Source organism: Silene latifolia, chromosome 3 (genome assembly GCF_048544455.1).
Source record: "Silene latifolia isolate original U9 population chromosome 3, ASM4854445v1, whole genome shotgun sequence".
Taxonomy (NCBI): domain Eukaryota; kingdom Viridiplantae; phylum Streptophyta; class Magnoliopsida; order Caryophyllales; family Caryophyllaceae; genus Silene; species Silene latifolia.
In genome coordinates, this window is record NC_133528.1 from 146,352,621 (window position 1) to 146,372,486 (window position 19,866).

The window sequence follows — 19,866 nt, forward strand, 5'->3', positions numbered from 1 at the left end:
TCCATTGACGAAACTGTGCTTAATCCGAGGAAAATACTCGATCGACTCATTTCTGGTGGTCGATCGAGTAGAATTGCTGAGAATATTACTCGATCAAGTGATGTTGGGGTTCGATCGAGTAAAGCTGCTAATCAAGAATTCGATCGAGAAGAGGAAATGCCTCGATCGAATAAAAATGCTGAGAAAACCGCTCGATCGAGTGAAATCATACCTCGATTGAGTAATGCTGACAAAGAGGATTTCGATCGAGTGGCGGATAATGCTCGATCGAATGAAAATGTTGCTGAAAGACCTCGATCGAGAGAAAAAAGAGATTGATCGAGTAGAAATGAATTTGATCCTGTCGAGACATTGGCAGAAAGGAACAAAGGGTTGAAAATTCCTATCACGGTTCCCTTTCCAAGGCGATTGCAGAATAATAAGGCCGACCAACAGTTCGGGAAATTTGTTAAGATCCTGAAGAGCCTTCATGTCAACGTTCCTTTCGCCGAACTGCTTACCCAGGTACCCTCTTACATGAAGTTCATGAAAGAAATTTTATCGCGTAAGAGACATATAAGTGTGCACACGGGGGGTGACCATGAAACGGTGGCTTTGACTGAAATAGGGCCCGCCTTAGTTCAGAATAAGACACCACCCAAACAATCAGACCCGGGTAGCTTTTCAATTCCTTGTCATATAGGGACCCACTTAATTGACAATGCGCTATGTGATCCTGGCTGTCGTTTTTAGTCGGTTATTACTCCTATAAGAGGAGGTATTTGTATTATTATTTAGAACGTGATATTGAAAAGAAAACGTTAGTTCTTGTTGTGCGCAATTGCTAAAATCGGTTCGACGCGTTCGTTCTAAAATTGTTATTGTTTGACGTGTTTTCAAGCATTAACCCGAATTATAATTAATAGGTCTTGATTATAGTTCACCATTGTTCGAGTTATAGGTCTAACCCGAGCAAAGATCCTATTGTTTTGATTTCTAGACAAATTGATCAACTGTTGAATGAAACATGAAAAGTAATTAGATAACCGCGTCAAAAGGGGAAAGGGCTAGCAAAACAACAATTTCATACATCAGAAAACATCAATAAGACATGAAAAGAAATAGGGATATTCTACGGTGTACCCCTGAGTTTTCGGTTTTCTATGTTGTATCCCTCTTTTGTTTTTTTAATTCTACATTGTACCCCTAAGCTTCTTACTTATTTCTCCATCATAACCTCATTTAACTCTCCGTTGACTTTATCACTATCAAACGACCGTATTTTGACCTTTATTCTGACTTATTAATGTTGTATCACCATTCTATATGAGAAACATCACATATCACTTTTATTATGCATCAACTACTATTAAAAATATCTGTTATGATTCATGACATGATAATGGAGATTTTTTGAACTTTTAGTTAGTTTTGTATACTATTTCTTGGGCTAATATATCGAATTTAGGGATATATAGACTAATATATCGAATTTAGGGATATACCATAGAATAAAAAATAAAAATAAAAAGTACAACGTAAAAAACCAAAAACCATAAGGGTACACAGTAGAATATCCCAAAGAAATAAAACATTTTCAAATAATTGGTGTTCCTTGTGACTCTAAATAAATTTCCTAGTTGACTTTCGACTTTCTTTTTTTTTTCGGAAAATTCACGTGGTACCCTCGAATTTTGCCATTTTGCACGTGGTACCCAACTTTTTAAGTTTATGTACATGATACCTTCCATGTTTGATTTTCATGTACAACATGCCCTTTTTGTCGCTATAAAAAAACTCAATTGCGCATAACTCCTAGACCGGAATTCAGAATCGGACAATTTTTTTTCCTGAAATGATTATCTCCTCATAATCTACGATTTGAGAAAAAAAATTGACGATTGACATTTTATAGGGTTTTTTTTAAACGAAAATCTCAAATCAACCATATTTTCGATCTTAAATTTCCGAATGACCATTTTCGTTTGATCAATCTATAGATCGCAAAGAGATAATCAATTTGGAAAAAAAAATTAGTCAATTCCGATTTCTGGTATATGATTTATGCTCAATTGAAAATTTTAAAAACGATAAAAAGGGTACGTTGTGCTTCAAAATCAAATCTCAAGGATAACATGTGCACAAACTTAAAAAGTTGGGTACCACATGCAAAATGGCGAAGTTTGAGGGTACCACGTGAATTTTCCGTTTTTTTTTTTTTTTTTTAGGTTGATCCTCTAGGCTCATCCCCTTTGTTTTGGATACAAAATGAGGGGGTAAGGATCTTACCCCTCACACAAATAGGATTATACATCCAGTTGTACCATAAGCATGGTACAACCAAGTATAAGAATTTGAGCTTACGTGTATTCTTTCTGAGCTAATTTAAATTTCATGTTTTTAATATAAAATAATAAAACAAGAACCATTGGCATGTTTCTTTTCCCGCCCACTTCCTCACCTACCTACCACATCCCAAAAAAATTATTTGTTCCTTAATAGGTGTATAACCCTAATTGAGACGGTTTGCGTGATACCTTTTTTCTATCCTTCTCATCATATCTGCCTCCATAATCCTTCAAAATTGAAATCCATTAAATCTCATCACAATAAGCCACAAGTTATTGGTTGATGAATCATATTTACGATCACGGAATTAAAGAGGTAAATAATTTCCTGTTATTTTTTAGTATTAATATGTTTCAATTCCTTATTGTTCCATAACTATTACTAATTCTCATACCAATTACTCTGATTCGATTTTATTTCATCAACCTAAATCTAATTACATTTTATGCTTCTCCCTTTCAGATCATGAACAACCCATCGTCTTTGTCTTGAGGTATTGTTATCCTATGCTTTTAATGCACATTGTTTGGTATAATCCGTTTGAGGATCTGTTTAAAATCTGCAAGTTAATAACTTTTTTATACGATCCTCCATTTATCGTAATAGTTGATTGAAATTCCCCAATTTAAATATGTTTTATTTTTCATAATAGTTGATTTAAATTCATCTTCAGTATTTTTTTTTTGGATATGATCTAAGCATCGTGATTGTTGCACATTCAGTTCTGTACACATGGTTTTTGATTTCCTATTAGTGAAAAGAAGAGTACGAGTGTTTTTTCCAATAAGATAAATTTCAACAGTGTAGGAATTTCAATTGAATAATGAGAGCATTTTGCTATCTTTGGACTTGGGTTACAATTAGTATGATTTTCCCACAATTTTATCAAGTTATTCTTTCAAATATACATTATTTTCCACTACAAGATTTACATTAACAAGAATCTAGCAGCAGAATGGAGCGAATGCACGGTGCTGTTGAAATAGTTTTAAATGGGCCTTCATTATTTTGCTATAGGGATTTGTGTATTATGTGTATTAGGATATGTGGCTTTTCTGGGGAAAAATGCTTGTGTCCTCCTGGAGGATTCTACTCCTTACACCTAAGTCATTATAATAATTTCATTTGGTAGGTTGCATTTATACTCCCTCATTTTCATTTAGGTGTAAGGACGGGTCCTCCCGGATGACACAAGAATTTTTCCTTTTCTGGTCTTAGCTACTACTCTACATAGATCGTCTTTTGCTACTTTATACTCCCTCATTTTCATTTTGATTCTGTGTTTTCCTCCTTTCTAAAATTACATGGGGGAAAATTTGACCTCTAAGTTGTCATGTTAATATAGTATTAGATAGCCGGTCTGGCTTGTGAGTTGTGACCGTCTTTGGCTTGTGACATCTTACCGCCCCTCCTCCACTTGCTCTTCCATTTGCCCACCCACTTGCTCTTTGTGAGATGTCTCTTTGAAGAGACGGATTTTATCTGTCTTCAATGAGAATTTGTGTATATTAGATACACTAATAGATTATTTAAATTACAGTAATTCAATGCAACTTGATCATGTCGTAAGTAGCATCATAAGAAACCAGTGCCATCTAAGATTAGTATTTATAACACTATTAATTTTTATGGAGTAGTTATAGGATAACAGTATAACACTATGTTAGTTACTCTCAGTCTTGACATAAGTCTCAGATCTTAGGCATCCTCATTCCTCCCACACGAACTCACCCTTACAAAATCCCTCACTCCGTCTACTACGACCAACTGACCTAACCCCATATTTCGCCTTGCCAACTCGAGAAATTAGTTTTTGAATGACTGATATGCATCCTCATTAGAGTAGACAACTTTTAGTAAAATATACTTCCTTTATTCCAGTCCATTATTTATTTATGTTAAAAAGGAGTTTTTAAACAAAGGTAAATAAATGACTTAGATAAAGGGAGTATTAGTGTAACAAGTCATTATTTATGCCATCTTTGAACAAATTCTATTAATTCATGGGAGTAATATTTTGTTGTTTTGTTTTTTAGATAAAGAGAAGCTTTTGCTTGTGGTCAATAGCTCCCTGCACAGCAAAGTCGGGGAGGTAGGAATTTCCCTAATAAACAACACAAGGTTTGGATTTGTCTTGCGACGATTCAAAATTGTTAGTACTCCACAAATTTGGTCAAGCAAAAATTTCGAAGACTCTTAATGAAGACTTTGTTGAGCTCCCTTATCCCTTATGTATGAAAATCTGTATGAGATTTTTGATAGAACAGTTAAATACATTAAATTACATTGATGATCATTTTTTGAAATGACAAGATAAACTCTACTCCGTATATTATATTGTGTGATCATAGCATAGCAAAACTTAACTCATACTTTTATGCAAGGTTGCTTGAGGTTGAGGTTGAAGTTGAAGCTACTTGGCCTAAATGGGAAAATATTTGCAAGGGAATGGACAAGTTTATATTGATAGCATTATTTACGGAGGGAATGGACAAGATTATCTTAACAACACTTTGACTATAAGCTGTATTAATTCATGGGAGTAGTTTTTACATATTATGGTCTCATTATTATAATTTTGACCATGAAAAGCTAAAGATAATGTTTTTGTTAAACGGAGTGAGTATAAAAGATTGCACATCATTCATAATATATTATTGTAAATATGAAAATGTATAACATATTTTTATAAATGGTCTATATATGCCAGTACAATTTTAATTTGTAAGGGCACTAAACTATATAATAATATCAGAAAACGAATTCTATTACTCGGGTTAGTGACAATTTAGACTTGAGCAACGGGTTAATCGGGTCGGTTTTGAGTCAGTCAGTCAGTTTGGACTGGGTTAATCTCAAATTCAAGTCAACTATTATTAAGTTACTTCTGGATAATTGACGAAAGTGTCTTTGGATTTAGGACATGAAATTGTCGTTTTCAAGTTCGTGCCTAAGAATTATAGACGTCAAATATTTTTAACACAAAAATAGGGGTATCATGTTAAATATGAAAAAACATAGGGGTACCATATAAAATATCCCTTTATATTTTAACTTATTTTACATGTAAGGATAGCTCTTTCATTATTATTCTATCCCACTCAGAGAAGTTATTTACGTTTTTTTTTTCTGGGAAGTATTTTAATCAAATGTAAATAACATGTTGAATCAACTCGCATAACTATTTTAACTTATCAGTCAAGGTCAATTTTATGCAACACGTTATTCCTAATTTATTCTAAATTTTCTTTAACCATACCCGTGCAACTTTGCACGGGTATTAAACTAGTGTGTAAATGAATGAATTCAATACTTTTTAATAAAGCTCATATTCTTTAATATAAAGCTCGTATACTTTGACACAAAGCTCAAGTTCTACACCGTACAACATATACAACTGATTGTATAGTCCATCAATTGTACCCCTCATGGAGATAAGGTAAAATGGATCCCACCATTTTGGTCATCTCCATTTAATACCAACCATATTTAGTTATCCAAACAAGGAAAAAATACGTTCTTTCATCCCATTACCTCCAAATCCCGCCACCCAAACAAAGTGTGGTCTTGTGGACATATATGCCGAGGTATACAGTTCTTGTTAAAATAGTTATACTGTTATACATGGTAATGGATCCTCTCCATTTTATTTCTCTCCATTTTCTCTCACAATTTTCTTAAATAATAATTTTCTCTTTCAACCTCATTTTCCTTTATTTTTATGCGTAAATTTAGACCCGTTAGATGTTGTTAATATGTGATTCGGGCTATTAATAAGTATTTGCCTCTCCATTTTTTTTGAGGAAATGGAGAGAAAATGGGCTCGTTATACATAGGACAGTCCCTGACTATCTGGCATGGCTTAAAAAGTACTCCGTATCTGTTAGTTGTAGATGAAACTAGTACTTCCTCCATTTCACTATAATTTTACCACTTTATTAAAATACTTCTCATATATATACTCTCTCCCATTCAAATCAGAGATAACACTTACTTTTTGGCATTATTTATAACTGTAGAGAATTTTTGATATTATTCTTAATCTATAAGACAAAATATAGGTGGTGTTTGGCCAAGCTTTAAAAGTGTTTTTGTAAATGAAAAAGCTAAAGTTTGGCCAAACACTATAAATTAGGGATATCAAAAACTACTTTTAAGAAGTCAAAAAATGTTTATTGACCCCAAAATGTAGAAGTAGATATTTTCTACTTCTCATTCTACTTTTCACAAAAGTGCCAAATAATCCAGTTGTTTTCACCTTGCGCCAAAAAACCCAATTATTTGCGCCTTTTTTATTTTGCTTCCAGAAACCTCTACCCCTTATATATTGAATAATGGTATGTTCCATCTTCTCTCTGCTACTCAATTCATTGCCTCCCTGACATACACCGACATATACCATCGAAGTACCAGGTAATGGTGTGTAATTATAAATTTGAACGATAATTATATAGTTTTATGTAGTTGTCGAGTGGTTACATAAATTTTTTAAATATTACTTTGTATTCAATTTTACAAATAACATGGTTAATAAGAAAAAAAAACAAAAAAGTTGGATGTAAGTAGTTAGGCCAAACAACCAAAATTTATAAAAAGTAGTTTTTACAAAAGTTATGGCCAAACAATCAATTTTTTTTTCCAAAAAGTAGCTTATGAATAAACTCCTTTTTAAAAGGAAAAGCTATTTTATAAAAACAAGGCCAAACGGCACCATAGTCATGTGAAATCTTGTTTGATTTATCGCCATAAATGCTATAAAAATATCAAATTTTATAATTTTTAATAATGTGTAACGAAAGATATTCACGTTGTAAAACGTGTCTCGACAAGTATGATAAAGTAATTGTTACCTTTCTTAGGATGCATATTTACAAATATATGAATGCATATATTTGCATATATGCATCCATGCAAGCATTTCTTAGGAATTATAACAGGCTTTATGTGATAAACCGAAAGAATGCACACATCGTTCAAAGTAGACATAAAACATTCATGACAAATTTTCAATTGATAGGAAATTGTGAGCAAAACAAACAGAATACAAGCACTAGGAAATTGTAGCACAATTTGTAACATCAATCTTTGGAGCTTGTATAACACAGCTCCTAGCTAGTTTAGCTTGATCATACATAACTCTAGTTTAAAAAAATTCACCTTATTGTTCGAAGAGAATAATAATGGAATAATAATAAACTCATACACATACTTAAATCCTAGTCATACAATGACATGGATTAACAATACAACAATAGTGTCTTACACCCAAAATGATTTGGGATCGACTAACATAAATTCACGCTATGCATACAAAATAAATCGAAGCAAATATCAATGATTGTGGGGAGGGTATTTCGGCCAAGAGGGTGATTTGAATTTGGGGTGATCATGTAGGTGCTTAAGCCAAGGGTGCTCATAAATAGGAGGGTATGGCTTCTTCCATGGGAAATGTGGGATAACTATTGGTTTCTTCTTTGGGAAAGGAGGGAGGGTTGGGATAGGAGGGAGAGTGATTGGCTTCTTCTTTGGGAAAGAAATCGGAGGGAGGGTTGGGATAGGAGGGAGAGTGATTGGTTTCTTTTTTGGGATAGAAATAGGAGGGATGGTTGGGATAGGGGGAAGAGTAATTGGTTTCTTCTTGAATATAGGAGGGCATGGCTTCTTATATATTGGAACGGGTGGTGGAAGCGGTTTTACATATACTGGTGTGGGTGGTGGAAGCGGTTTCACGTATACTGGTGTAGGTGGTGGAAGTGGTTTCACGTAAACAGGTGTCGGTGGTGGCTTTGGCTTGACATAAACTGGCACGGGTGGTGGCAATGGCTTCTTGTAAACTGGTACGGGTGGTGGGAGTGGCTTCTTGTAAACTGGCACGGGTGGTGGACAAGGCTTCTTGTACACTGGCACGGGTGGTGGCATTGGCTTCGTGTAAACAGGCACAGGTGGTGGCTTGTACACTGGCACTGGTGGTGGGAGAGGCTTCACGTACACCGGTGGCTTGTAAACTGGCACTGGTGGTGGGAGAGGCTTCACGTACACCGGTGGCTTGTACACTGGCACTGGTGGTGGGAGAGGCTTCACGTACACCGGTGGCTTGTACACTGGCACTGGTGGTGGGAGAGGCTTCACGTACACCGGTGGCTTGTACACTGGCACTGGTGGTGGGAGTGGCTTCTCGTAAACTGGCACAGGTGGTGCTTCATATACCGGAACAGGTGGTGGGAGCGGCTTTTCATAAATTGGCGTGAGTGGGGGACAAGGTTTCTTCCAAATTGTAGGGAAAGGTTTCTTCCAAATGGTAGGAATTGGGAGCGGCTTTTTAAAGTGTGGGAAGTCGATCTTAGGGAAAGGCTTCATCGGAAAATGAGGAAATATTGGAGGGTACTTGTAGTAAGGCCATAACCATGCTGAGGTACATGTAGCTGAAGAAAACTTAACCTTACCAACAGGGCTAAATGTATGTTTTTCACCAGAAGTCTCGGAAACAAAGGCTAATTTCGAAGACTGAATGCCATCATAAGCTGGGCATGGTGTATCTGATGCACTGTGTAGTTGAGCATAACATTCTTCCTTCAATTTCCCATCCTTGACTAGCTCTTTCGGGATTTCAACTCGAAACTTCCCTTCTTTGTCAAGCTCTCCTGTTCCTCTTGTTTTAACTTCACCATTTGTGAGCATACAGTCAATTGTAACCTTCAGTCCTGCACATTTGACACCATGTCATCTTGGTCATTTTTTTTCTTCACTTTTCATAAAAAGTTGGAATTTATTGCAAAGCTAAGCGTGAGATGGTCTGACACGATTATTTTTACGTGACTGTTTCATTAATCGATAGGTAAACCTAAACTGGTGTCTCACCCATTTTTAGCGTAAGGCCGCTTTTCATGAGACCAACAAATAAAATCAAACAAACATGATACTCGATATTGATTGTAATTAAGTAACTACTCCCTACGTCTCAATCATTTGTTTACCTTTTCATAAACACGAAAGGGATGTAGTAACAGCAATACATACCTTTAACAGCATCACTGTGCTTAATGTTACTCTGCAGACAATCTGCGCATTCTCCAAAACCAGTAACCTCTACTACTCCCTTTGCAGCAGCATTACAGACATTAGCAACAAATAACAAAGTTAAGACTAAGACTTGAATCGTCTTAAGACGATTAGAGGAAAACACCCGCATTGTACAGAAAAGCTTCAAGTACTCCAAGTATGTAAGAATGCTATGAAGTAGAGTGACTTTATATTAGTGTGATTGAGTGGAGTATTCATACAACTAACTTTCATAAAAGGGGTCACAAATTATAGGGTCCCCCTTTGAAAAGTAGGCTACTTAAGGTCGCTAAATCACCGTTAAAGTAGATGTCTTTGATACTGAATGTATAAACTCTCTTAACTACATGCACATGTACAAAGGGTTTTGTGGTTTTGTTTCTTTGTTTCTTCTTGTACAACTGTATTTTTGCTCTCATTAATGTTTTGCCTAGTATTTTATAGGGAGAAATTTGATGTAATATTAAAAGTATAACTATAATCAGATATTTGTTTCAAGAGCTTTTTTTTTTTTCGAGTGGACGTTGCAACACAGCCGACAAAGAGCAGAGTTATATACTCAGTAGATGAGTTTCGAGCCAGGATTTTGCTTCTATTCTTCAAAGACTTGTGAAACTTAGCCAGTTAGCCAAAGCAGATATGCATAATCTTACTATTACTTTTTTTTGGGTGTATACCATCCGGTTTAGTCTGAATTCGAGCCGGGCAGGATCACTAGGGCGGGGTGGCCTATCCACATGTAAAGGAGAGACCCCACTGCTTTCCGACAATTGACGTTTTTCATCATCAAAATTTGTCCGATTTGAAAATTTTATGTCTTTTAAGACCCCATAATAAAGAAATGAATAACAATTACATTAAAATAGACCACACTTAAACGATTCTGGCTCCGCCACTGCTAGGGCGGTAAAGCTCTCCCTCTTGAGTTTCAACACTATTCATTCTCAGGGCTCGAACAGAACAACGCCTTACTAAGACTTTGGTACGACATGAGTAAGATTATTATTTTGTAGGAAACAGTTCGAGTTGGTCACCAACCTAAATCATGAAGTATGATCTATAAAGCAAATGAAGATAATGAAAAGTTTTACGTGTAAGACTGTATCGTATAAGATTTGTATTTTACGAGAATCTGGGTATGAGTCCTAGGATTAATTCAGTAAAAGTAAATGTATGATGAATGAAGCATTCACTGTGGTTGAGTTAGTTAGTTGTAATTTCTAGGCCACATGCATAGATGAGGTCTGTTATTTGGGATATTTGCAGTGTATAACAGTAAATGTAATCTGTTCATTTAAGTCCATGAAGTTGACATAATAAATAATATTCTGGATGCAATCCAATATTGGGGTACAAAAGTACAGCAATACTCTGCAGTCTGCACTTCTGCAATTTCAGGATTCTGAATTGCATTTTACTGCTTTTGGAATGAAAAATGATTTTGAGCTGGCCTCAGAAATTATGAAAAATGATTAAATGATTTTAAATTCCAAAATTCACTGCTTTTGGAATGAAAAATGATGTTAATTTTTTTTTCCAACAGTAGAACATCAGACAGAATCACAGAAATTGTGAGCTGGCTTCTGAAATCGTATTTGCTTTGATTAACTCAGAAATATAATTGACTGATGCCTCTAAGGCTATGCCTATAATCAGATACAGGATTATATACATGACCGTAAACCTAGCAAAAGGGTAAACCGGGTCGGGTTCAGCTCGGGTCACTTTCGGATTTGCAAGAGTGCGTATCTGATCAGGTCGGGCCATTTTGGGTTTCGGCCATTTTTCTGTCAGTTATTTTCAAGTTAGTTAGGGATAATGGGTTGCATGCAACAATAACATTCTGGTCGGGTAATATATGATCAGGCCAATTTGAGTTACGGGTCACGCTCGGGTCCTCATTTCGGATGTCAGGTCGGGTACGAGTCGGTTTATTCAGATCAAGTGTTTCGGACCGGATCAGTTTTGCCAGGTCTACATGTAAAATGGTTGTTCTAGCTAACTCGTGATAAAAATTAAGAGTCACATAACTCACGATCGATTTTTGTTAATCAATCTAAGAAGTGAACAATTTAGGGAGAGTTATTTATCATATGTTGTCTTATTTTAGTTTGGGAACATGTAATTTAATATATTGAGAGCAAATATGTACAATAATACAAAATGTAACCTCCAACTAAACTTGCTATTCCATTACATGGTGTACATTATTTGATCAAGCAGTGAGCTGTGAGACGTGGAAAAGCCTCAAAATCATAAATGAAAAGGCGAAATGGTAGGTGCATTGTGGTTATTAGGTTTAAGTGAGGCCACTCTCAGTTGTTGATTACCAAGGACAAAACTTAAGCAAGAAAAGTGACTCCACCTGCACTTACCATGGAGTCATCGACACAATAAAGGAGGGTTGGGAAAACTATCTACATTTTCGGAACAGTTGGTCTTGCTTCAGATCAGACGAGCCATTATGGTCTGAAGCAATAAGACGGGATTTTATAACCATTTTACAGCCAAATGTGACCACTTTTGGAAAACAAGTTACCATAACCTGCAATAAGACGGGATTTTGTAACCATTTTAACGCTAAATGTAGTGTTTTTGGCCTAACTTGTAAAAGTGTTTTTGGACTTAAAGCACTTTTTGCCAAACACAACATTTTTTAAAAGTTCAAAAAAAATTCTCAAAAGCTAAAAATCCATATTTTTGCCCATAAAAATATAGAAGCACCAATTTGATTACCGTTGTGGTTATATTTAACCATAAAATGGTCACAAATGCCCGTATGAAAAGAAAAAAAAAAAAAAAAAAAAAGTAGTCGTCTTAAACAAGAATTTGCATCCGAACAATGTTCGAAGAGGATCCGTTTCGAGGTTATTAGGTTATTTAGAGTGACCCATGATAAAAACCGGGAATAAACAGGCGGATTATTAAATCATCCAAGTTTGATGAAATTCAAACTTAGAATAGTACTCCATATAACAATGAAATTGCTGAAAGCGTAGATATTTTAAATGGAATATACGCAGCTTAAAACATTGAAAGAGAAATGCAATCTCCTTGCCTCCCAACATGACTGGAGCGGCAAGAGAGAATTATGAGTTATAACAAACAGTTGGCGAAAATGTGGCGATAAACTAGTAGTCGAATTCTGGGAATAGATTTCAATCACGGTTTCAGTCCAGTGTTGTATCTGGTTCATATGGTTGATATTTTTAACAAAAAAAACAAGCAATATAAAGTGAAACTGAGAAAATATGCATGATTTCAGCCAAATCCGTGGTTCTGAAAAGGTAACGTGTGTTTCATCGTATTAAGATGAGGGAAGTAAAGGAATTCACTATTAACCCGAATCACTAGGTTTTTCAACATCCTACACTACAAATGCGCATAAATTCTGTGTCTAACAAAATTAAATTCCGAGTGCTCTCAGGTTTTGAGTTACATGAGCCTGACCTAGACTAGTCCGTTCCTGATACCATGCCAACCAGCAGTTTACTTCTTCTTCTTTAACTTGTTCGCCTGTGACTGAGCGAAAGAAGTTCCCTGGATAACCAAAAAAAAGAAGTGGAAGAATAGGCATAAGCGATTAAGCGACAACAGCAATAACAGCAACTCAGTGCATCCAAGGTCTCTCGCGAATTGCATGGTAAGGGGGAGTCAATTTACATTTTACACAACTTTAACACAAATAGGCAGTTTCCAGACTTTTCACGAGAATTAAGCATGAAGACGAATTAAATTTAAGGATTTTTTTATGTTGTAGCGGTATGTTTTTATCAAATTGACAAATTATAACACACACCCTCGATTTTTTCAAATTCAGGACAGTTCTAAAATGAATAGGTGCTTTCAAAATGAATCAGTAATAATTTGGCGAGCTATCAACGTAATAATTTCTTCAACAATAAACATCTTTTCTGACAGAACCTCATAGCTAAAAATCCCAAATTAAAATTCCTGTTTAATTTAAGACACTATTTATCAACTTTATGATTTCGTAAAACGCAGGGCCTTCAATATAATTTGAAAAAAAGATGAGGTTCATGGAAATTGGAACGTCTCCTAATTCTATACCTTCATATACTTGAACAAATTATGGCACTCGAGAAAAATTAATATACCTGAAGCCACTCATCCATGGAAGAATCGGTTGAGCGAGTCCCAACTTCCACCTTAGGTGTTGTCCTCTTTGATTTCTGAAAACGTCCACAGATTGGGGATAAGAACGTTTGCAACAAAGAAGATACACTAACACACGTAGGAGATGGTTTACAAAAACATCTACCCTTTCTCTTCATACAAAAAATGGAGGGAAAGGAGGGAAGGGAGAAAGAGGGGAGGGAAAGGGAGGGGGGAGGAATTTCCCTTCCAAATCTTTCACTTGTAGTTGGGGAAATGGACCCTTCCCTTCAAATCACTCAAACCCCATTTTGCTACCCAAATAAAAAATTGTCTCCCTCCAAAGTCCAAATCCGTCCCCTCCCTTTACCTCCAAATTCCCCATCCAAAATAAAACCCTAGAGACAAAGCTAGAACAGTAGAATATTTGGTATTGCTATAGCAATGAGTGATGTGTAACACGGTCTACATACGAGACCAACTCAAGTATCCCTACTAAAGGGAAGTGGTTAGTCTCACAGTCTCACATGAAAGAGCGTGTCTCATACAATTTTTGTGTTCTTACTTCTTAGTGTCGGTTGTACCCATGATGTACAACATCATTTTGAACGCAGAACAAGGAATCAGAAAGTACATTCACAATCAGCCAAGCTCTCTTATGAGCAGGCTTTCCCCACCAAATGCCCGATTCAAAAGGCCAACATGCATTTTTAGGCAGGTGAGTGGGGGAGAAAGGAGCAATTTAAAGCGAATGAACTTCAAAACAGATATAAATAGAAATGGCAACATGAGAGAATTATCTCAAGGAATAGTAAACCAACAAGGTAATAAGGAAATAAGCAACTACCTTTGAAAAGCGTTGAAGTTGACCACGTATCCAAAATCCAAGGGCGGCAATAAGGGAAAACGCAAGTGTAACAAGGAAAACAGTTTCAATGGTCAACGGGCCACTGGCTTCGACAACTTCGATAGTGCCGTTGTAGAAGGTGCTCTGATATGGTGTATTCTCTATCTCATACACAATTTTGCCAACAAGATCAAATGTACCAGCCTGCAAAGGGAAGCCTTGATGTTAGAACACCAAGGGTGATCACTAAGTTGTAATGATAATTAACGGCCAGGAAGTCAGGAATGTTAAAAGAGGAGTTAAAAATTGATATTCCCAGGTCGGAATAAGTACCTGCAAGTATTTGCTTACAGCAAACAAGTAGGGGAAAGTGGCTTGAGCTGATGGTGGCACTGATGCATTGTTGAACATCTACAATCATAACCTAATGTTAGAAAAAACTTGAAGAAGCCAGACCATTGACAATGTTGAACAAGGAAAGATCCTAGGTACCAACTACTTCAAGAACAAAATAAGTGTATCAATGGTTAATGATTGGTTAAGCCCAAAATATTCAAAGTTTGCTCATGGGTTGACTGTAGTAGATAGCTAATAAAGCACACTCTTCAATAGATATTGAAACACGTTAAAGCATAACTGTTAACAGTCTGACTCACTAAATGAAAGCTATAGATGATACTCCCTCCATACATCAATGAACTTCTCTAATATCTCTAATATATGTTTGGCCATGTGAGACGAAGACCTATGGACGCACCAGTTAGGAGGCTGGAGACTTGGAGAACAGAAAAGGTCCCTAGAGGCAGAGGAAGACCGAGACAGACATGGTTGAGACTGATAGAGCACGATATGAGAGTTCTGGGGCTTGAGGAGAGTATGGTGACGGAGAGGGCACAATGGAGGGAAAGGATACATGTGGATTTTTAGTATCTGATGTTTTTTGACAGATTTAATGTTTTTTTTTATTTAATTTAAAGAAATTAAATTATTTATTTTTCTCTCCTTTATTACACTTTTTCACCAACCACTTTCTTATAGATTTTACCCGGTTCATTCCGGATCCTTAACTCTATTTCGGTTTTTAAAAATCGTTTTAATCTTTTCTCTCGATTTAAATTTTAAGTTTTTATAAAAGAAAGACGGAATTCGATTTTAAAACCCCTAAGTTTACCTTACCTTTCCATTACATTTTTCGTTCTTCCTTTTTGTTTTTCATCTTCCCTCTTTTTATTCGCATTTTGAGGCTTGCGTTCACCCATAGACGGTTCGAAAGGATGATTCATGTCAGCCGACCCCAAATCATTTTGGGATTAAGGCTCTGATGTTGTTGTTGTTGTTGGGAAGATCATTAGTGTGTGGAGGGAGTATACATATAGGCTATATTTTCACGATTAAAACTCCTAAATACTACACCCTGTACAGAGCCATTGGGGTTTCTTACTACCAAAACCCACTCGGCTTTCATATGGGGAACCTATAAAGGCTATAATCCTATTCAGAGAGGTGAAAAAAGGGTGAAAAACTGAAAACAAAGCACACCAAAAGTTATCTTAAGGTGCAGTACTAGGGTACATACACAAAGTAATTAAGTAACTGCATGAGAAGAACAGTCCAACATCCATCACATACAAAGTAAAATTCAATTGACCTTTTAAATTTCCAATTAAACTAGTGAAACAGAGAAAACCTAGTAAACAGTAGGCCATAACATGTACGCATAAGACACTCTATTACAAATGGCAGATTCTGTACTTAAACCATAGGAATTACATATTCCTCAATACCTGTGCGGTAAGGTTCTGAACCAGCAGGCGATGATCATAAGGCAGATGGACAAAGGCTTGAATTGCGACAACATTAATGCTTGAGTCCCCTATAACATAAAACAGTGATATAGTCAAGAGTCAAGACCAAACTAATCAACTTCACACTGACATGATGAAATTTCTCCGTACAATTGCAGCTAAGGATGTGAAGATTCCTAAGTATAACATGGCCAACTTTCTTGACACACTAAAATCATTTGAAACACTTGTCAAATTGCATTGTCTCAGATCTTGGAGCCTTGAGATCAATTATGAATTTGGTAAAATAAACACAGTAAACGTCAACAAAAATGATAATGTACCAAAAGTAAAAGGATTTTCGCCCAAAAAGGGACGGCTTTCACAATTCACAAAAATCAATTACATGCTCATCAAAACAACACTTTAAGAACAACAATAAAAGACTTTCATCCAAAATTTAAAAGACACCTCTCAAACTAATTGCAACTGTAACCAAGAACTGCAATAAAGCAATAAAGCGTCCCAAAATAATTCATTGTTGGCAACAACCCCCAATGCCTCAATGTGTGTGTGTGTGTGTGGGGGGGGGGGGGGGGAGGTCGGATGTACGCAGTCTTACCCTTGTGTAAGTAACACAAAGAGACGGTTTCCAAATGACCAAGATGAAAATTGCATCGGAAAGTCTTACATCCTCATCATGGTTAGGTAACAAAAGCCAATATATGTAACCATCAATGTGACTTGGAAACATAGAAAAAACGTAAAAAGGGCGTAGAAAGACGTTATCTTCTTCGACATTATAAGTAAATAACTTTTAATACATTGATATTTGTAGGTACCACCACAAACATTACACTGATCTCTATCACTGTTGCCCAACTTGACCCACAAGGTAGCCATAATTATTCTATGTCGACGTTGATTATAGAGATAAACAACTCCGAAATAAGGGTAAAAGTTATTTTGGTGTTAACTGTCTCAACCTCGAAATCAACACCGTCTTCTTAATGTCCCAACTTCCAATTAAGGCACTCAGTTAGTAACAAACATGACCAATTGTTGCTAAAATAGCACCATAATTTCAGCGGTTTGGTGAACACACTCAACGCATTACCAGTCAACAAGTCAACAACACAAGAAACTACAAGGACACAATGCTTCGAACACAAGATAAAAGATATGACATTCCCATCATCTGTAGTTATGCACACATTCCGTAAAAAGAAAAATAAAAACGATTATACTTATGCACATATCTCCCTACAGAAGTCTCATATTGCTCATGAAATCAACCATTACCATCATGACATAAAACAACCATAAACCACACAACAATCAATAACAAGTCAAAAACATTACCGTCGTATTTTATTCCAACGAGGAGCTCAGTCTCTTCCCCGGCCTGAACCACTGCAAAATAAATCCCACTCACGTTCAGTCAAACCCTACATAAATCCCATAATTCGTGTGGCAGTAAAACCAATGTTGCTCCGACTCGTTTAGAAGTATTCGACACGGGTGCAGGTCCAAGTGTCATACTTGGTCATTTTTTATGATAAATATGAATACTTTGGCTTAAGATAAGGTGTTGATGTGTCATACGAGTCATACCCTTGTCCGAGTGTCGGACACAGGTACGTGGGGGGAATCAGAAGAGTTGGAGTAACATAGAGTATAACCTAAAATTCAAACAACTCATAATTGGTTCAATCGCTGTTTCAATACCTTTGGCGCTGTTCTTTGGAAACACACAAACAGTATCAACCCCGGGAGCTGCCGCGAGTTTCAAATCATTATTACCATAATCTGTGTCCTCATTCACAATTCCAAGATCCTCGTTCTCTGCCGCAACTTCGGCTGCTGCCTCAGCGCCATCATCAGATTGACACCTAGCCACTAATTAAATCCCCCAAAAATCATTACCTCCAAATAATCAGTATTTCCTTTAATTCGTTGACAATTGACATACTTTCAATCAACTATCTATAAATCTTATACCTCATTTTACAAACAACTAGATTGCACGCATACAACAGTCTCACACACGACTAACTAGTACTCGTATAAACATTATTTCAATCTGTGACTGAACATTAAATCATACAGCTGAAATTTCTACGATAACACAAAATTCAACATGCATCGACATACATTCAATCAACTATCTGTAAAAATTATACCTCATTTTACATCATTGTATGTTATATACCTCATTTCACAAATAACTAAATTGCAAGCATACAACGGTCACACATGACTGATTCGTACTCGACTACTCGTATAAAAGTTTCAATCTGTTACTGGACATTAAATCAAACAGCTGAAATTTCAACATTATTACAAAATTCAACATGCATCGGAACAATAACACATAATCAATTCCTCAAATTTACCGCGATATATTCATTAAAAACACTACAATCATACATAACGGAAATTCCTGAGCACATGCAGATCTAAATCAAAATCAAAATCAAAATCAAAATCCGAACGAATTAATCAGCTGTTAAACTAATCATCAATCGTATCAATAACATAAACCTAAAAAATCAATACTACAGATCGATGAATGCGAAAAATGTAATCAAAGAAAACAATTGATAAATGAATAAAATTACTGCAAATGAAGTTACAGAGATCTGGCAGTAGAAGGAGAAGGAAGTACCTTGGAGAAATGGAGATGCGATGAGCAGTAGAGCGAAGAAGAAAACCTTGATCCCCATTGTTGTTGTAGAGAGAGAAAGTGAGGTTTAGAGAGATAAGGGGGGAAGAAGAAGGAGAGAGTATGAAGATGTAATGTGGAGAGAAATGTTTAAGGAAGAAACGAGCGGGGTGAGTTGGACGTGCAATGACATGTCACGCCTAATCTAATTGGTACACTTACTCCAACTCGACGCCTCTTTTTCATCGTCAGCTAGTCAACTACTCAACTGTACTACTGTAGACTGTAGTTAAACAATTCATGGACTATATAACCAGTTGTATATGTTGTACTGTGTAGAATTTGAGCTTTGTGTCAAAGTATCCGAGCTTTAAATTAAAGAATATGAGCTTTATTAGAAAGTATTGAGTTCATCCATTTAGACATTAAAAACCTGAACTTTAAATTAGCTCAGAAAGAATACACATAAGCTCGGATTCTTATACTTGTTGTACCATGCTTATGGTACAACTGGATGTATAATCCTATTTGTGGTAGTTAAAGGTAGAGGTGGGGCGGGTCTGCCCAACCCGCCCCTTCGCTAGGCAAATTTCCTGCCCAACCAGCCATAAAATTGCTTGGGCTAGGTGAGGGTCCTTAATCCCAAACCACGCCTGCCTATTAACGCGCTTAAAGACCCAAAAAAAATAAAAAAAATTGGACAAAACTCATTGCCTCGCCCATGAACTACCTAAGGGCGAGTCATGTCTATCGTCCCTGGAACCAAGCCGATTTAGGGTCGACAAGGCGGAATCTGACTCGCGTCTAAATCAGCCTTGACCAGCTCTAGCCTCTAGCTATAGCATGTGATAAGTTTTTTTTTTTTTATAGTCTCTAAGCATTGTGTTTTTATCTCATCTATTCTATTTAACATGTTTTAACTTCAACAAGGATATGGTCATCGTAAACAAGAGTTTATAACCGCGTATAGGGAGGGATGTTATGTGAGTGGAACCGGAGGCGAATGTAGGCTTCCCATACTCGTCAAGAAAAATTTCATACGTATCCCCATTCAACCGGACACCGTC

General features: G+C 36.3%; 2 protein-coding genes and 1 long non-coding RNA gene across 3 annotated transcripts; 1 reads left to right on the forward strand and 2 right to left on the reverse strand.

The window, feature by feature from the left end:
* The first annotated feature begins 2,434 nt into the window (after positions 1-2,434).
* LOC141646425 (uncharacterized) lies at positions 2,435-5,043 on the forward strand. Its single transcript, XR_012545548.1, has 4 exons — positions 2,435-2,643; positions 2,791-2,821; positions 4,365-4,560; positions 4,713-5,043. It is a non-coding gene; the product is annotated as an uncharacterized LOC141646425 (long non-coding RNA).
* Positions 5,044-7,307: 2,264 nt separating this feature from the next.
* LOC141648323 (uncharacterized) lies at positions 7,308-9,640 on the reverse strand. The gene is made up of 2 exons (XM_074456879.1): positions 9,346-9,640; positions 7,308-9,029 (listed from the first exon to the last, which is right to left on the reverse strand). Exons 1-2 carry the CDS (start codon positions 9,515-9,517, stop codon positions 7,660-7,662), a joined length of 1,542 nt encoding a protein of 513 aa, XP_074312980.1. The 5' UTR covers positions 9,518-9,640; the 3' UTR covers positions 7,308-7,659.
* Positions 9,641-12,670: 3,030 nt separating this feature from the next.
* LOC141648321 (translocon-associated protein subunit alpha) lies at positions 12,671-18,992 on the reverse strand. Its single transcript, XM_074456877.1, has 8 exons — positions 18,803-18,992; positions 17,863-18,033; positions 17,497-17,547; positions 16,135-16,223; positions 14,684-14,761; positions 14,351-14,554; positions 13,506-13,580; positions 12,671-12,927 (listed from the first exon to the last, which is right to left on the reverse strand). The coding sequence occupies exons 1-8, from the start codon at positions 18,858-18,860 to the stop codon at positions 12,877-12,879; spliced, it is 777 nt and encodes a 258-aa protein (XP_074312978.1). The 5' UTR covers positions 18,861-18,992; the 3' UTR covers positions 12,671-12,876.
* Positions 18,993-19,866: the final 874 nt, after the last annotated feature.

Bases quoted from the DNA above. Each gene is read 5' to 3' on its own strand.
- LOC141648323 (XM_074456879.1), bottom strand. From the start codon at position 9,517: ATGCGGGTGTTTTCCTCTAATCGTCTTAAGACGATTCAAGTCTTAGTC. The intron at 9,030-9,345 runs GTATGTATTGCT...TCAAATGTGCAG, and splicing joins GCACAGTGATGCTGTTAAAG to GACTGAAGGTTACAATTGAC.
- LOC141648321 (XM_074456877.1), bottom strand. From the start codon at position 18,860: ATGGGGATCAAGGTTTTCTTCTTCGCTCTACTGCTCATCGCATCTCCA. The intron at 17,548-17,862 runs GTATTGAAACAG...TTTATTTTGCAG, and splicing joins TCCAAAGAACAGCGCCAAAG to TGGTTCAGGCCGGGGAAGAG. The intron at 16,224-17,496 runs GTAATGTTTTTG...TTTATGTTATAG, and splicing joins CGTTGGAATAAAATACGACG to GGGACTCAAGCATTAATGTT.